At 45.6% G+C, this 19,027-nt stretch overlaps 2 protein-coding genes across 3 annotated transcripts in view; both read left to right on the top strand.

The window, feature by feature from the left end:
* The window catches only part of LOC128880897 (NAD(+) hydrolase sarm1), a 119,649-nt gene that overhangs the window by 37,144 nt on the left and 63,478 nt on the right, over positions 1–19,027 (top strand). The gene's annotated exons all lie outside the window — the stretch shown is intronic.
* Positions 13,465–18,235, top strand: LOC128880691 (uncharacterized). Its single transcript, XM_054131024.1, has 6 exons — positions 13,465–13,486; positions 14,899–15,340; positions 16,039–16,349; positions 16,648–16,952; positions 17,015–17,260; positions 17,809–18,235. Exons 1-6 carry the CDS (start codon positions 13,465–13,467, stop codon positions 18,106–18,108), a joined length of 1,626 nt encoding a protein of 541 aa, XP_053986999.1. The 3' UTR covers positions 18,109–18,235.

Raw genomic sequence — 19,027 nt, 5'->3', positions numbered from 1 at the left:
CAGCAGTTTCTCGAGCTACGGAACGACAAATAACGTGCCAGTTAATGCGGCACCGTATCGAAACGCGGAATTTACGACTCGATCGAGCGACGGTTGGGCAACCGACGGTAGTCGTGGCTCGAATTTCACGACTGCGAACTGACAACGTAAAAGCGACTGCTCGCACGGTACGAATAAACCATTTTTACGACCGCGGCATGTCGACGCGGCGAGAACTCGCGTATTCGCGACAGGAAGGAGAGAAATCGAAAGAAACGATGATCGAAGAGGTCGGAGGGAGGGTTAGGGTCAAGGGTAGGTGGCGACGATCATAAATGGACAAGGTTCTGGATCGTTCTATCAGATGTAGCTTTGTAGGTTGCGTTTAGATAGAAACACTTGGATCATAAATACTGAATTTGCGTATCGCCTAGTGCATTATCTGATGAGATCGGTTTCGTAGATAAATTCATTGGATATCGCGTTACACTTTACTCGAGAAGCGTTTTTCATTAGGGCCAATCAGACGACAGATGTTCTTATCTCGTAAAACGTTTGCGTAGATATAAGTCTTGGTGGTGTATTTATTTATCCGTTCGTTTAACGACGTTACGAAGTGGAGGGGGGTGGGGGTGGGGGTGGGGAGGAGGAAATGCGCATATTCGAGAGCATGACCATAGATGTAGGGAAAGCGAAGTGAAGGGAGCATCCACGAATCGTTCTTTTGCGATCTAATTTTAGATACATCTGAATATTTCTCGCGTTGCTTTTTCTACGAATAAGATAAAAAGCACGGAGAGGACAAGAGCAAAGTAAGCCGTGATACGCAAAAAATGACGGACTTTGTTCGTCGGGAGTCGAAGAGACGCTGCGGTCAAAGAAGAACGAGGTGCAGAAAAATCGAAGTTGACAGCGATAATTGTCACCAAAGTTGCATAAACGGGCCGGAGGTTTTATTGAAAGACAGTTAAAAGGAACGTGGTGTCGGGCACTCAATTGCAACCAACGACACAAGTACCTCTGACGCGGCTGATTGACGCAGGAGGACGTGACGAGATTTTCTTGCTCGCTTGTCGGTGCATAAAAGCGACGATTTTTCTCGTTTCCTGACCCCATTCCAGAGACACGCTCTTGCCGCGATGGAAGAATCGCACGTGCAGATCCACCGATGGAATGCGCTTGAAGAACAAAGGGTACAGCTGGCGGGAACTGGTGTTAACTCGATTGGCAGGGAATCAAGTAGATTAATAGAATCAGCAGAGGGTGCATCGGGACGCGCTGCCACGCTTCGTGCCGGGAAGAAAGCAATGGTCGAGTTGGTCTACAAGTATCATTAGAAGATGTATGATTAGTATGTCTTCATCGCGACAGGATTGTTTGATAGTCCTGCCTCTTTGTAAACAGTAAAGAATAGCTCAATGGAATCCCAATGCTATCTCGCTTCTTCGCTCTGGACTCTACTACCTTTGCTACATTGACTAATCATCTCTACAGTAGAACCACTCACGATCCGTAGACAACTATCGCTTAATATCTAAGTAAGATTCTCGTACTCAGTAATTTGGACATCAACAGATCTCAACCTTCCGCAATCTCATTTTTTCACAGCCAACAGCCCAATCCTCTGGTAACATCCTCAGCATCCACTCCTCCACGTTCGATCCTCTAGCTCTAACATCCACCAGAACCAATCTATCGATCCTCCTAGAACCACTATAGCTTAACAATGCAAACAAGATTAAACAAGATTCCCAAACTCTGTCACTCGTATATCAACTCGTCTCAGCCTTCCACGATCTCACTTTTTCATACCCTATAACCCAATCTCGCTCCATCATCCACTATCCCGCATCCGATCCTCCGCCTCTACCATCCACCAGAGCCAATCTATCGATCCTCTTAGAACCTCGAGCGCGGAATAAACCGTCCGGCAAGCGACGTAGCAGGAAACCACGTCGTTCTCGGTAGCGAGCGCGTAAACAATCGTCGACGGCGTTATTATCCTAAGCATGGGGTTCATTCGAATTTCGATCCAAAAATACCCGGCGACGGTCGGATTTAGACGCACCCTGAGCGCCAGCCGCGGCTCTTCTGCGTTCAATGCGCGAACGGTTGCATAACGCCTCAAGGTCGGCCGCGAACCGTCGATGTTACGCTTTGCGACCGACGCGCATTAGCCCGCGGCCAGAACAAAGGCGGACAGGCGAAGTTCAGACGATCATTTCCGGTCTACCGCCGCGGACCCCGGCTGCTCTTTTGTCCTGTTCGCGCGCGGAACGCGTAATTTATAACTAATTTGCGCGGCCATTGTTCACCGCGTTCGGCCGATCGACGAAACGATCCCGCATTGTGATGCAGAACAGGCTTCGATGCAAGATTTTACGCTCGTCGCGACCGTCTATGCGGCTAATACAAGTTTTAACACCGGTTGGTTGAAAATTTACCTTGGAACGGCGACGAACAGGTTCAGAGATCGTACCAATTGTAACACGTTCACTGCCAGACTGGTACTCTTGAAAATTTCTACTGTGATCGAACTTTGTAGATTATTAGAAACTACATAATCAAACATTTATTGTGGCATTTGTGTTTGTAACTTCGTCGAGATTCAAGTATTTCATTTAACCCCTTAAGCTACGATTTAAGCTTCAACAGCCTGAAGCCAAGATATGATGTTTACATTTAGCCCTAACTATGCAGCACGAGTCAGGCTCGTGATAATCAGTTTTGGCCCGAATATCCGACCACGAGTCTCGCACGTAGTTGTAGCTGAAGGGGTTGAACTCATTTTCTTTGACGTTTAATTTCCAGAATTAATTCTTTTCAGTTCTTCAGTGAAAAGCACTGTCGCCCATATATGGGTGACGTGGCGATCAACTTGTTAAAATTGTCAGTTAGGAATTCTCGTCGATAAGGAGACTTGGGTGTTGTCTATAAAAGAGTCACCTGTTCTGATTCTATCGCGGTTAGTTGCAATTATAGCTACGTACCTGCTGCAATTGATTGTCACATCCAGAACTTGAAACACAGATTTCAAACAACCTGATAGAGAGAACAGAAAGAATATAATAAATGAAGCCTCGAACGAAGAAGGAACTGGAGTCGGTGAACGTTTCGGACGATATTATTCCATTCGGTATCCTGCAGTATCCGTTGAATTCGAATGATCTACAGCCACGTTTCCCAGAAATGATCGATCGTCGGGGAATCGAACCGGCTCGAGTATCTTTGTCGTTATTGCGTTCTCACATCCTTCATACTGTCAGAGGCATGTCTCGTATCAGTCGCTCGTTGATGTAATTAGGTCGCCAGTGGTGGGTGTATGAAAGCTCGTGATTGAGGTTAATACCATTAAATCCCGTGTGTTTACTTTTCCTTCTTTCTTTTCTGTTCTTTTTCGTGCGCATCTTTGCTGATTCACGGCTCGCAATGGCGTGTGCATAATTAACGAAATACGTCGACCATGAGTCAGGTTGCAGGGCAGAGATACTGGGCCGTTGTTGACTCGCGCGATTCCAAAGTTCTCTTTGTAGGTCTCGATTGCGTATTCCATTAACTCGCGCGTCCGCGGTTTACATAATGATACATTATTTACAATAACACGTTTCGATAACGCCCGCCGCCGCGAGATTAATGATAAACCCGACCATTAAAGCGGAGTACGATCGCCGAATCTTTGTGAACGAAGGTCGTTCTTCTACCTGGCGATTGGATTTTTAATATCGACGTTTATGGACATCTGGTGATCTAATTGGTTGGAAGGATAAGAAAATACGGCGAGATTCGAGGACTCGAGAATGATAGGAATAATAAAAGTTGCGCGATAACGTCTCATTTTTGTCGATAATTTATCAAAGTATAGAGGAGTCGCTTGGTACAGAGAAAATTCATAGAGGCTGTAGCTCAGGGGGAGGCTCCCTTATTCTTAAAACAACCCTTGGATGCCTAATTTTCCAAATTAAATTAAAAACTATATATCAATGTACTTATTGCAGTAGCCAGATAAAGGGAAAAATTATAAAAAAAAAGCACAATACATATTTTATATATTTACTTCGAAAAAAAGCAGGTATCGATACAGCGAAATAATAAACGCAAACCAATTGCAAGCGTACAATTCTATTTAAAAGTCCGATATCGAATTTGAAACTCGGGGCATTTAAGGGTTAAAGATTTGTGTGAAATAAATATGAATTAAATATAATTTTACAAACATCACTGTTTCTCTGTTCAAAGGGTTTGTTGAATAAATTAAAACGATCCGTTTAACTCTGAATTCAACTGCCAACCAAGCGCGATTCCAGAAGGGAGAGTCGGTAGTCCATCGTCGGTCGATCGTCCCCGTAATTAGGCCGCCTTTGTGGGTGGTTGAAAGTTCGCGATCGCTTCTCGCCGCGAATCCTCGTGCGCTTTCTTCTCAAGCGCGGGTCGCGTGGTGCAAGGACACGTGCTCGAGGAGCATTGTTGCCGCAACAATGAACAGCGATCCGCTCGTCGCGGTTTACCGTTGCTGGTGTACCTGCACACCTACGAAACCACCATCTGCCTGCAAGGCCGTAAATAACGTTTCGCAATCCGTGAGAGGGAACGTGCCCCGTGGAACTTTGTCATCCACGGTCGCGCACTTTTCCAGGAATCCTTCGTACACCGTAACCCAGATCTTTTGTTTCGCCTCGAAGTACATTATTGTATATGGGACGTTGGTAAACATTCTTAAACACGGGCAGAATGCGAGTACAATATAGTTGTTGCTCCCGAAGTCTAGCTTGAAATTCGAATAATTGAGTAACTGAAGTCATCTAGCTGATAGCAAAATTATTCGAAGGGGAAACCGAAAAAGAATCAATCTCAAAAGACAAAAATAACTATAACAAATATATAATTTACGCGGACTCCGTGAGTGTTCTAACCGCACTGGAAGCTAAAAACAATGCACACCCTTTAAACCACCAAATAGTTGAAAAATACTTGAAATGATGTTAGGATGGGTGTGCCCTCCCATGTAGGAATCAAAGAGGGGCCTCCCAAGCGGACCAAGCAGCAAAACTAGCCCTAGAATTTCACGCTAACGAAACAGAAACGCCTATCCGCTACAGGGAGATAGCAAAAGTTATATATCAAAGACCATTCAAGATAAATGGATCACTGTATGGAAAAACTTCCGTCAAACTCTAATACACAGATTCAGGAAAGACATCTACGAAACCAGTCCGGCCAAAACACTCAAAAGAAAAGAACAGGTAGTAATCAACCGAGTGAGAATTGGACACACAAATCTCATGTAATCAAAAATCAAGAAAAACCTACATGTACCAGTTGCAACACACCGAACACAATAGAACACATCGTCACCTCCTGCGTCAAGTACCAACGAGAAAGAAGAAAATTCAAAATCCATGAAAAAATCGAAAACGCCACCGATACAATTGAAAATTGTAATAACTTAATCATGTTCCTTAAACAAACAAAACTGTTCGCCCAAATTTAGACGTACCAGAAATTCACGTAGTTGCTAGTAACCCTTTGAGGTGGATGTAACTATAAAAGCAACAAAAAAAAAAAAAAAAAAAAAATCATTTTTCCTAGGCCTCACTCGAACCTGATAGTAAACACAAGCATATCATCGATCACCGGACAAATATTTAACAGGCCGCTACCTTTTTTGTATAGCTATCTGATTTATTAAAAACCGAGCCTCGGTTAGCTTCCTCTCCATTCATGCTCGATAGTACGCACGACTGCGCTTCCCGTCTCGCGAGCGGAAGATATCAATGAACAGAGCGCGAGTATAGTTTCCTCGCGTCTCGTCTCGAGGCACGTGTTTGTCTTGCAATTAGAACGCGTTCTGCGAACACGAAATTGACGTCTGGCCTCGATTTCGACGGACGTAAACTTACTGAAATTGGACGCAACGCTATCATAATTTATGGTCTCGTTCAATTGTTGCGTATTGCGCAACACTGTTGTCAACGGGGAGTCTAGGCTGGCCTCGCGAGCCTTCGAACGCGTGACAACCCCGCGTTTTCGCGCCACAAACGGTTCTCCGTCGCGCAGGGTAAGGCTGGAAGGGATTTGATTAACATTCGATAAACATTCGATGATAGGTCATAGCGGCGTGGTCGCGGAAACCCCTCGATTATTATCTTTTCGAACTTGTTGGAATTGTTTGCTATTTTTCAGGTTCGGAATCGTCGTGTGATTCCATCTGGTTTTATTTCGAAGAATAATTCCTGATTTCAAAAGTTCCCAGGTCTGATTGTACCACAAATATATGTAAGAAAAAAAAAAAAAATAAAGATCGCACGAAACGGTTCTCGAGCAGTTAATAGGTTAAAAGCACAGTCGACGTCGCGATGTTCGGCTGCTCATTAAAAGTCCTGCGCGGTTTGTTTGTAACAATTAAGACGGGTTCGCGCATAAATATCAGCCGCTTCCGTCAGCCAAAACAGCGACGTTTACGACGGGAATGTTTATGCGGGATATAAAGCCCGCACCGTTGCGCGCTTCTCTTTCTTCCTACCTCCTTCGGTCCTCCATTTCTTGTTCCTCCTCGAGTATTAACGATCATAGCAGCCCTCCTTCGAGGAGAGTTACGGGTTACAGGTCCAAGGGTGGTGCGAGGATAAAACCAGACTCCATTTCCAGACGTTGACCTAGCGAAATCGACATCTATCCGAAAGAGCCACAGTTATTGAAAATTACCTATAGCACCTCGACGTATAGCACCCCTTCCATCCAAAATAACAAAGACACCGTTAGCTAGTCGTAAGTCATCCAAATCGCCATCGTTCATAATAAATTTCCGCGCAATCGAAGACGAATGCGGACAGAGAAGCGCGCCGAGATAATTACTCGATGGTCTCAGCCGTTGATTGGTATTAATTAAGCGAGCCCCTCCGTTCGATTTCGTAAGTGATTTACATGATTCGAACATTAACGGAGCCGCGGATCGTCGACGACACACGATTCGATGAAGACACGGGCGTCAGGGACAATTAATTTCAGTCGGTGGGAACGCATGTCTACCTGGAAGACAAATTACTTCCGGACCCCATTACTACCTCGTACGTTGTGGATGCAAGCACCGCGCAAGAATAAACCGCGCGATCTCGAGTAAGATTGATCGCGCTGAGGACGATAGAACGGCAACAATAGGATGCGAGGGAATTAACGTTTACACGAGCCTTCTAAAAATAGAATTCGAAATGACACTCGTTGGCTGACGAATAATCGAGGTAACAGTTCCTGAAGATTACGAAGTTTGAGACGAATTAACGACTCGAATACAAATTTAATCACCTGACGTTCATTCCTCGAGTCTGAATTTCTGTGGCGTCGATATGAAAACGTCTCAGAAGTTGAAGCTGGTATAATAGTCAGTTCAACAGCGTAGAATCTATGCTTCGGGCACATGTGATTTTGGATCCTACACTCCCAAAGTCCACATGCGTTAGAGTTCTAGCACATGTACGTTGCCTTCGCTCCGAGCATATATACTCGTGAATCCTTCACTCTCGAAGGCACACGCGTTAGGGTTATACCAAACGTCGCCTTCGCATGGAGCACATGCACCATCGAACCCTACAGTGTCGAAACCACACGTGCTGAAATTTCGATCTACCTTTGCTCCGAGCGCACGTTGCGACTTCGGTTGCCTTGGGTCTCCAGTCTTAACATTCGACGATCGAGTGCTTGCTTTCTCCCATACTCGTCAGTGTTCGTTCCTCTCGCGATCGTAACTACCTCGAATCGCTTCAGGATTCGAGCGCCTACGCGCGGCGACTGAGAGACGCCGCTGGCTCGTTACAAAAGGAAAGATAAGCGAGCCGTGCAGATCGTGTTTTTGATCGCGGCTACTGGTCGCCGCGGTGCTTATTAGTAAGAAGCTGCGGAGATGGGGCTTAGCTTCGTCATCGGTTTTCTAGGGCGTCTGTCGTAGATACGCCGACGGATTTCGAGGAATCACGACGACGAAGCGGTTCATCGTTGACCCAGTTACGGTAACCGTCTTCGTCTGCGATTTCCAGAAAATTCGCGACAACTCGCAACGCTGTTTGATGGTTCCCAAGAGATACAAAGTGATTTCGTTGATTAACCCTCATTTTCATAGGCTGAGGTCAGGCTCTCGGGCTCGGGATCCCAGATTGCCAATCTTCTTTTAACACGTTGGCTCCAATACTAATACTTGCGAAAAACATAAACTCAACGATTCGTTTCTATTGAGTTTAAACTTGTATTTAATTTTGCGATTTCGCCAAGTTCACGAATTTCATGCGGATTTTCTTTAACTTCTCATCTGCAGAACTAATTTATTTAGTTCTTTAATGAAAAGCCCTGTCACGTATGTGTATATAGGTGACGTAGCATTCGACGTGTTAAAGGATCGCGTACCATCAGGGAATTCACGAGGAGGAATTTCCCAATTGATAGTTCCTATCGTCTTATCCAAACAGTCGATTCGTTATAACAAGACGAATGCTTTTACGAAAGATTGCCAACACTAGGAGATCCCAGGCAAAGATTCGCACCTCTTAGTAAAAGGCGTGGGGTCGAATTTTTCGTCGACCGATTAGATAAGGCGTGACGTTCGCGTTTTCGCGAGAAGCTAAGCTAGGATTAACGTAAGTACAGTGAACGTTCCAGCTTGTTTTTCATCGGGGATGAAGTGATTGCAGCCCGTCAGTTTGGTCCCGCCAGCGTGGGCCATGGTAATAACAACTTTGCAACCCGGTTGCGTACTTATCCGCGTGGACATCGTATATTATTCAGTCCATCAATTCATATCGCATACAACCTTGGCGCTGTAATAACTGTTACTATTATTACTTAACAAGTAGTCTAACCTACCAGTTGAGGCTTAAGTATCTGACCCAGTTGCGCCTGTATCCGCGAAGCCCGCATTAATTTCCACGTACAACATACGCTTCTATCTTCATTTACGCTCGAGAGTTGGAGCAACCGAAAAATCCTCTGCTGTATAATCCCAGGACCGCCGCCCCCTTCGCGAAACGAAATTACAGAAATGCTTGTCGACGGATCACGCTTCGCCTCAGGGTCCGCTATCCTTGTAATTAACCGCTGTAATTTATCCGACCTCCTAACGAGAATTACGAGTGACGCTGGAGAACGCGTCGCTCCACGGCTTGATTAATTCGTAAGTTGGATCCTCGTGGGGGTTCGACCGCCTCTAGACAAAAGGATGATGGATACGGATCAGGTGCTCGGAAGTGGTACTTACTGTTACGGTCAGTGATGAACTACCGTTCCCTTCGCGCCACGAGCAACAAAGTAATACGAGAGCTCGAGGCACGACGTTCGTTCCTCGAACATGTTTTTCGACTGTCGCTTATGAAAAACGATCTCCGTCCACGCGTGGAATAAACACGCGAAAATAGAGGTCTAGGGATGCGAGCCAAAGCTTGAAACATCGATTTCGGTGAAAGTATGTAGAGAGAGTAATTTTGTGCCTTCCATTCTCTAATTTTCACTTGGTATAGAATGTGTGCTAAAATTGCAGCACATGTGTCTTCAGCGGTATGGGTTCTAAAGGAGAAAGAAAGGACTGTTAACATCATTTATACCTTTAATTGGATTCTACACTATCGAAAGCACATGCGCTAAGATTCGAGCACATGCGTTAGGATTAGAGCACATGCGCTTTGGTGCCACCATTGTCTCCGGCACACGTGTCGCGATTTGGACACGCGTTGGCTTCGCCTCGAGTCCATATAGCTTCGTTTGTCTCGGTTTTTACATAATTATACGTTCGAAACGAGTTTCAGGCATCGCGAAATAAATTCTCATCGACCGATCGAAAAGGGAAGTTTAACGGTGCAGCAAAAAATGAAAAGAAAGACATCTTCAAGCTTCGAAAGAGGCCCCCGATGTATAAATACACCGTTTGGATAACAGAAGGACTGGTTAATGGAGATTCCACTGCGCTTGCTTGCGTCGTCTCGTGAACGAAACGCATTAATAATCGTCGTGCGACGCTCGCCCCGTGGGGCGGGCCTAATCGAAAGCGCGTATGACTCACTCCTCGCGATTATCGTGCGATGCACGCGTGACACGATTTGCTGTACTTACTTGGGAGAAACGAGGAAAGTCCCAGCTTCGTTACTTGGAATCCCCCGGCTACCCGCGCGCGCGACGGAAAGAAAGAAAATGGCCTCCTTCCTGCGCCGGAGGCGCGGTGCGTGCGATGGAAATCTATTCGTTTCTTCTCTTATTTAAATAATGACGTCCTCGGTCTTCTTAGGCCTCGGTCGTTTAATTATTATGAAAGTAGTATTCGTTTTAAAATTGCAAAAATCATGTATGTATAGTCTGTGTAAAATTTGTATTGGCGGACTGCGAATTTTATGCATTTATCGATATAATCATATTAGTATTGGGTTGTCTGGAAAGTCCATGCCGATTTTTAGTAGGCAGTACAGGTCTGAATATATCGGAATGGTTGAAAACAAATAACATGTGGACATCCCCTTAAAAGATGGAAAAGTTGTGGAACGAAATGTTATATACATAATTCAATAAATATATATCAAAATTCAAACGTGTCTTTGAATGTTTCTTAAAAATTGGCACGAACTTTTTGGACAACCCGATATATACGTACGATTGTGATTATAAGGGTAGTACACATGTTAGAACTCCAGAGACTATATCAACATCAGTTGCAGTAAAATATTTATTAATTAAATCTACGACATTTTCGTCATACGAATATGAGAAAAACCATATATCTGTCTTGATACTAATTTTTGAAGTATCCATCCGCAGTCACAAAACAAAAACCTGAGAAGTTCTTTCTAACCACGTTGAACGCCACTTCCGACTGCGTGTACCTACACACTTGGTAATGCTGAACCAAACCAAATAAAACCAAACCAAACCAAACCAAACCAAACCAGTGTCACCAATCATTCACGAAATTATGAAACGAATGAAACTGTTCATAAATCCACAAATACGTGGACAATTAGAATGTAAAATAAAATTCTTGCATCAGAGATTCGAGCCGCGAATTCTTGGTGAAATTCCTCAGGATCTCGGGAGCCCGCAACGGCCAATACGACATTCTCACAGGTGTCTTAACAGGTCCGCTTTCGTAGTTCTCGGAACGGAGCTTGTTCCACTTACGATCCTGCCCCGCTGCCAGGAAACTCTGGTAATCGCCGATGCCACGGCATTCGAACGTTCAACGACACTCGACGTTTCCCGTGCGATCGTCGACACCGAAGATCGACAGAACTGGGTGGACTGACGAAATTCGAGGATCCGTCGCGTCGGATCAAAAGATATCGCGGTGACAGTCGAGGTTGGCTCGACATGGTTCGTTTACCGCTCGCCTCTTGTTTTTCTTTCTTCGGGGAAAATAGATCGGGGAACGAAAACCAAAAGCTCGAAATAACCTTCGTCCTGGTTTCTCTCCGAGGTACGAGAGACCGATGTCGCTCGTCGAAAGTGTCGTACGCGTTATAATGAAATGGGTTCTTCCAGTTGGAAAAGTTTCTGGATAGGTGAGAAATAAAAATTACACGAGAGACGATTGATTCCTGAATAAATATTTGATGTTAACGTTTGAGTGGTTCCCTAACCGTGAAACGTTCCAAGCGTGCAACGTTTCACCTCGCGCGATCGTCTTCCGTCGTAAAATCCAATTAGGAAACATTTATGGACGCCTCGATTGCAAAATAGGCAAAAAGGCACTCGAGTAGTAGAGCCAACGATCCTGCGGGGCGGCTGGGAACGGGGTTGCGCCGATGGGGAAATGGGAAACCAGAAGCGGCGCGAGAGTTGCGCAAGAAAACGGGTTTTCGCGATAAGCGTCACTTTAGCGGCGGTGCGTCCTTTTGTCCCAGCCGACGTTTACCCCGCGGAGGCTGCAGTTTCTCGGCCCCGTCTTAATGACCGATGCAAATACGCGTCATTAGGCCTCGTTGGGCTCGTTTCGTCACTATTTGTCTTTATAGCTCCGGGATCGGTGCTGGCCGCGTCCTCTTTGCGCGCGGCCGACGGCGACGTGTCCAAGCCTGGAGCCGCTTGCCACTCTTGGAACTCTGTGTTCTTGAAAAAGACGATCTGTCCCTCGAGGTAACGGTAGCGATTCAATTTTCAAAGTAAGCACTTGGTAGGCCTTCGGGTAGATTCAGGGAACGAAAGTCTTAAACTTTATTTGATTCTAATTAATGGTAGTTGGAGGCACATAGCTAAACTATCAGGGGGACCGAAAAGTAATCAAAATTTCATCAACATTTATTTATTAAAGAAATCAGATGCTAATCAACGAGATAATTTCCATAATTTTCTAAAACTTTTTGCTAGCATAAAGGCAGTTGATCTCCTTTTTAAAAAAAAGTCATCCAATTTTTCATTGCGAAACTTTTCCAAGCCTAAGACATTTCGATTACTTTTCGGTCTCCCTGACACTTAATCTGTTGCTGCAGTTTAGATCAACTTCTGCAGCGTTGGATAATTAGGATGTCGCCTCGAAGGTTTATTTTCGTTCCGAGTTAGAGTGCCGTAAAAGCGAGTTTCATCTTCGAGATGGCGTTTCAATCGAGGGAAACGATGCACCTAATCTAACGATTCACTGATTGCTGTTTATGGGCCTTGGGTTGTTTAACGGTGAATGCAGGAAATTGAGGCCGACGCGACCATATCTTCATAGGATGGTATACCTTAAGTGAAAATACGCTCGGCAACGAGTAAATGACGTTAGAAACGGTATTATTTCTTGTTTTCCTTGTAAGAGAAGGCAAAAAATCATGGAGGAGCAATCGCTATTCTTTTTATAAAAATCTTCATTGACTCAAATGCTCGGATTTATTCATACCAGATATAAATATTGAATGTTTAATTGAAACGTGATGAAATAAGGCAGACGGAGATAGATCCCTGGGGAAAGGTCAAATAAAATCGAAGAAAGTGGAGTCAGCTAAAGGCACCATGTGCAATCATAAATACTTTTAATCCAAGCGCTGACTAATGGAAAGAACTTGGAATTTGCGATAACATGGGAACTACTTCTGGGTTCAAACGAGTTCGTTTTCATTGCTGATGAAAACGAAATTCAAGAGGCGTCGAAATTCGTTGTTACGACATCGGAATTGACATCGTCGCGCTTCCTACTGTGCAATGTACCGATATAGAAGGAGATATTTCCACGGTTTCCACGTTAACAATTTTCACATAGCGTCCCATTTAAAATCGAAGAACTGTGTGAAAATCGGTCCATTCAATCATCGAAACAAGCAAGCAAATAAATAATATAAATTCCCGTTGCTACTCTGCTCGTTTCACGGTTCCATTCCGATTTACTATTCCTCCGATCTGGAATTTAAATCTCCAGGAAAACGCAATCCGCTTCTGAATGCAAAACGAGCGATTTTTTCCGCCGATCGGCCCACTCGAATCATCGCCGACCGTCGCCTCTGTGTCGCTCGATCCTCGATCCCTCTCGATACTCGAGCCCGCAAGTGCATGGTGCACGTGGGCAGCGCTCGTGAGCGACGACTTCTGGGAAATGTCGAGCGAAAAAAACGTCGCGACGACGCCCAAGTGATTCACACGGAGAAACGCTTTGTGACTGTTCTCCAACAAGTCTGGAGAACGTTCCATTTTTTCTCGGATTAGCCCTACTAAGACAAACCATTCAAGTTTCACGATTAAAAAGGCTGTTATTGGAAGACACACATTGTACAGTCAGTCCCACAAATATTCGTACTCTCTATGTCTATCGAAGAAATTTGTTTAAATTAAATGGCAGATTTGATGTTTCAAAGTGTATGTTTGTAACATCAAAACTTATATTTACCTTAGTAAAACTTCTCTGATAGACATAGATGGTACGAATACTTACGGAACTGACTGTATATCCTCTTTTTCGACCTCAAGTTCGTTTAAATATTATGAATTTTAATATACTAGCCATTCTAATTGTTCGAAGAACTCGCTCCCCCCTTAAAAATTTGTCAAATTTTAGCACCCTTCACAAATCTCTTAGACGCATTTTGGATCCCCGTGGGATCAATCTGGCTTTTCAAGATTACTTCGAGGGGCAACTGTTGCGAAACGCGACGATGGTTTGTCCGACGATCACGAACGGACTAATTATCGCGGCTAGACACGAATTAGGGCCGAAAGGCTAAACGAGAGGATCGTCGTCCGCGACGACAAGCTGAAATCGTCGACGACGTTATCGTCGGCCTCGATCTCTTCGCGCTTCTCTCCTTGCAGGATGCGAGAAACGCGCGCTGCCTCTCCTTTTGCGCGCTCAGCCGCGAGATATATCTCGGCCCATTAAGCTCCGGCCACCGCCGTTTGCATCCGTCGTCGGAAGCTGGAAATATCCCGCGGAGGAATATCTCTTGCGGCGCCAAACGACGCGGGAAAGGTGAGCAACGCGACGACGGAACGCGTCGAGATTGAAGGGTCACGCCATCTTGGAAGCGTGAAACGGAGTAATTTGGGAATTAATTGCGGCGGACCACCGCATTGGAATAGTTTTGGCTTGTGGCGAATAAAGTGTCACAGTTAGTAGAATAGACTGATATTTTTTATTTTTCACGCGAGTCGATTTGTCATTAAAAAATGGCGGCCTCCTCTCGAGTGGTTGCCAAGGTGGCTGCTGGCCTTTGTTCAGCTGAGTTCAAAATCTGAATATAGTTTCTTATGGATTCTGTGAGGCATTAGGAATTGAAACTTTGAGACTCTGTTCTGAAATAAACAAGGTTGGTACAAAGCCCATAGAATCTCTTCTGGCTGAAATCCCTGACCAAAAACTCCGAAATACCGGAACCTAGTCACAAGCGATCCTCGCGTATCGACAACGCAAATCTCGCAATCTCGCACGTCTCGAAGAGGTTAAGATTTCCACGTATTCCACGTAAGATTTCCGACGTAAGTTTCCCAAAGTGGCTAGACCAGGCAGAAAGGAACAGGTAGCTCTCCAAGCCTCGATAAACACGGAAGAGGAATGGAGCCAGCTCCTGGAGCGCAAAGGTCTCACCCTGGCAGACGTGTACTCCGAGTGGTGCGGTCCCTGCATCGCCATGGTCAGCACCCTGAGGAAAATCAAATTGGAGATCGGTGGTGACACCATAAACTACGCCATCGTCAAGAACGACCACATCGCTGATCTCGAGAGATTCCGTGGGAGGAGCGAGCCCGTGTGGATGTTCATCCAGGACGGGAAAATGGTGAACCTGATGTTCGGGGCGAACTGTCCTAACCTGAGGAAGCTGCTGACGTGGGAGATTCGGAGGGTGCAGCGGGAAGAGGAACCTGAGATGAGACTTAACGTGAGCACTCGCACTCCACAAGAGGAGGCCCAATGGCAGAAGGAGGAGGCCATCAGGTAAATACTTGGCGTGATCAAGAATCTAATCAGCCATTGGATTAGTCTAGATTCACGTTCTTTTTTCTGGCCAGCTTCGATGCAATTTTCGTGATTCTTTTGGAGCTTAGGTACCCGACACAAACTTTTCAAATTTGCCACGTTTGTTTGGGAGTTGACCCTTTGCACTCTGCACTATCTCGTTGCAAAATGTGCGAACAGGAATCGGATTAACCTTTTCGGTGCTCTGCGCGAGTATACTCGTCAAATTATTTTGTTCTTGTCGTGCTCAAGGCGATTTGAATCGTACGAGCTTATTGTTAATGAGTTAACTCGTTTTGAGCTCTTTCCTATTTAAAAAGCTCATGCTCATGTGTCCACTCCGCCACGTTGACAGGCATATTTTATTATTAAAAACAAAATCCTGAAGAGACCCTTTACTTCGTACTCTTTCCACGTAACGCCTGCTCATATATTTTTCTCTAAATCTCTGTCTATACACCATACTTTGGTTTGCATTCTCGTGCAATTTCGAGGAAACATGTATTTTTAAAAAACTTGCCCTAAGCATAAATTTATTCTACTTCGCCTTACAGGGGACATCCGAGTGCAAAGAGTTAAAAGTTACTTTTAAGTTAATTTGGTAGAAATATTGCAAAAGACAGTAAATCGATCGAATGAAACGAGCCGTGGTTCTCATTGCAAAATTTCGCAACAAGGAAAGCGAAAGAGGATATGAAGCGTGCCAAAGAGGAGGCCGAGAAGCGCGAGAAGTACGAGGCGTACCTGGCACAGATGAGTTTCGAGCTCGTGGAGGAGACCGCCCTGGTCTTCTACCCTTGGGTCTTCGTAGACGCCGAGGGCAGGCACCAGGACAAGTACCAGAGCCCTCCGTACATCGAGCTGACGACCGTCCTCTTCAAGCAGAACTTCGACGTTCTCGAGGAGCAGCGACTCCAGCTCACCGAGGAGATGATCGAGAACATGTTCGTCGAGAGCAACATCGAGATCACGAGAGAACTGATCGCTGGTGGGTGATCCGGAGTCCTCGGCGTCGAAGTCGAACAGATTAGTGGAAAGAGCACAAAACATGTGTAACGTTTGCTCTTTCTCTGACGCGTGTATTCTCCGAAACAATACTGTCAGTTGTATGTAGTTTGCCGCTACACGGAACCCCCTGTTTTTTCTACGGGTTCCCCCGCGTCTCGCTCAAGAACAAAGTCAAGCCGAATACCGTACCTCCCTCGAAATAAGCAACTCGCCGATCCCGACCGAGTTGCTTATTTCGAGACAATACTGTATACCATATCGTGTTATCCTCACCCCAGGGTTAACCGCTGGCAGGACCATAGCGATGAGACTGAGAGGTAGACGACCCCACCCCGATTGGCCAGTGCCTTATCCGTTCGAGTGCCCCAAAGGGGCCAAACGATGCCCCACGAGGGCAATCAACGACGTCGAGGAGTACCTCGTGCATCTGATCACCAGCAAAACACCCCTGCTTCACGAGAGTCCCATCGTGCACGGCAACCAGGCGTCCTTCACGGAGAAGTACGTCCACGTCCACGAGCCAGATCCCGAGGACGAGGAGGACTTCCATCGAGTCGATCCCGCGGTTTGGGTTCCTCCTCAGGTACTCCTCGACGAGCCCGAGTATTATAGACTCTTTCGTGCAATCGGGGATGTTCGAATTAGGCGAGGAACAAGGTGCACATGTACGCGACCCTCTTCACCCAATACATGGACATGGTGCACCCCTACGAGGAGCCAGTGCCCCCGCCGCCATACTGCGCCTTCAAGTTCCATTACTCGAGATTCGACGACGTCCGCGACGCCTGCGCCCTGTTCCCGGACGCCGTCGAGTATTTCGGCGTTTTCGAGTTCGATAAACCGCTCCTGGCCAGGCGGATCGTCTCCTGTCCCGAGGACTTCGAGAAAAAGGTCTACCGAAACTGTCTGTCTCACTGTCTCGTTAATTCGAGTTCATATTTCAACGAAGAATTCGTTTCTTCGATTAACACGTTGACCGGCACGTCAGCCGCGTTGTTTGGGTGACAAGGATTTTCGTCGAGGAACGAATAAATTAATTCTAAAAGCGAGGTGTCGAAGAAAATTAATTTGGATAGTATTAGTAAATGCTATAAAGAGGTCGCAAAAATACTACCGCAGATGATAGATCACGTCATTTGTAATTGTATAGTAGAAAGAACTTTTAAGCTCGTAAGAATTTTCACGATTGTTAGTCTGTCAGTCAACTTGTTAAGTGTAAAAGAGTTTAGTTTTTTGAAAGGGTTGTAGGGGTAAATTCGATTCAGTTGGAAGAAATCTTTTTGAGAAATGATCCTGAAGATCTCGATAGATGTGCAATGTATGTTACATTCTGGAATAGGAGTTGAATTTTCCCGTACAACCAAAGAAAGGGAACCTTGAAAACGAGGGTCGAATCGTCTCCTGGACGCCGGAAGGTAAATTTGTTATCATTAAAAAAGGTTCGATACAAGACTGGCGGTGAGATATTCGTGGTGATCATTCGAAGGATCAACGAGGACGCTTTCCTGTCCTTCGCGAGCATCCATCCCTATTTCGTCACGGAAGACGACGAAGAGGCCCAGGCGATGATCGAGGAGTACTTTCCCGAAGGCGCAGAGGACGCGATCTTCGAGGGGTTGTACGACGACCAAGAAGACTACGGCGAGGAAGAGGCTGAAGACGAAGGTGAAGAAGAAGAGGAAGAAGAGGAGGAGGAGGGTGCGGTAGACACGTTCACGGGACTGTATAGCTTCGTGTGAATTGTGTATTATCGTAACAATCACGAATGGATACGGTATTCTCGTCTACGCAAACATTTCAAGCAGCGAATACGGGATAAACGTTTTTTTTACGAAACACGCGGAATAATCGCGTAAGCTTTTTCCGTTCGAGATTCCGTTCCTCGCGCGGTTTGGTAAAGCCGGATCATACTTGAACGCTCGCTGTCGTTGGCAACGCGTTTGCGTAACTTTGGCAAAATTCCAACACGGTCGGGCTGTAGAGGTTGTATCACGCACCTGCCCGGCTGCCAATTTCTTTTATCGCGAGCCAGCCAGGAACTCGCTTGCCAAAGCTTACCTCAAAACAAAGTATTTCTCCTCGATCGCCGCGCGTGCGGTCCCTCCGTCCTCGACGAGAGATGAAACTTCATCAATCGTTGAGCACTTCCGGCTGCGCCGCTACATCAATCATCCGATAGTCGAAATTCCGACGTTTCTCGGCGCGGTGACATTTTTTTGCTATCGATCAATTTTCTCATTTTCTCGGAATCTATTTTGCTCTGCGTAGAACTTCTCGAGGAGAAGGCACGAGTACGATTTCTTCGTCGAGGGCAATATGTTTTAAACGTGATTCCGTTACGAGCCTATACTTGTATTTCTTCTGGAGAAGTTTTACTCCTCGTTATTCACCATTCTGCGGAACGAGCTCGAATACACGTTCTGTTATCTCGAGATACTACTAGAGATACAAGACTGAATGCACCACGGGTAATAAAAGTTTAATAAAAATTTAAATTAGGAAAATAGCGTACAGGTCGCTAGAATTCTAGCGACACGTTCGATTTGTAACGTTTAAAAAATATTCGTAAAGCCTGACCAGTGAACCAGTGTCGCTCCAGGCACGATTTCAGCATCCGTGCCGAGATTAGGAGAAAATCGGCCGCGGCCGAAGCAAACC

This window comes from Hylaeus volcanicus, chromosome 8, assembly GCF_026283585.1.
Source record: "Hylaeus volcanicus isolate JK05 chromosome 8, UHH_iyHylVolc1.0_haploid, whole genome shotgun sequence".
In the NCBI taxonomy this organism is placed as follows: domain Eukaryota; kingdom Metazoa; phylum Arthropoda; class Insecta; order Hymenoptera; family Colletidae; genus Hylaeus; species Hylaeus volcanicus.
Note: the sequence above shows the minus strand (reverse complement) of the source record. Positions and strands in the feature narration are given on the sequence as shown.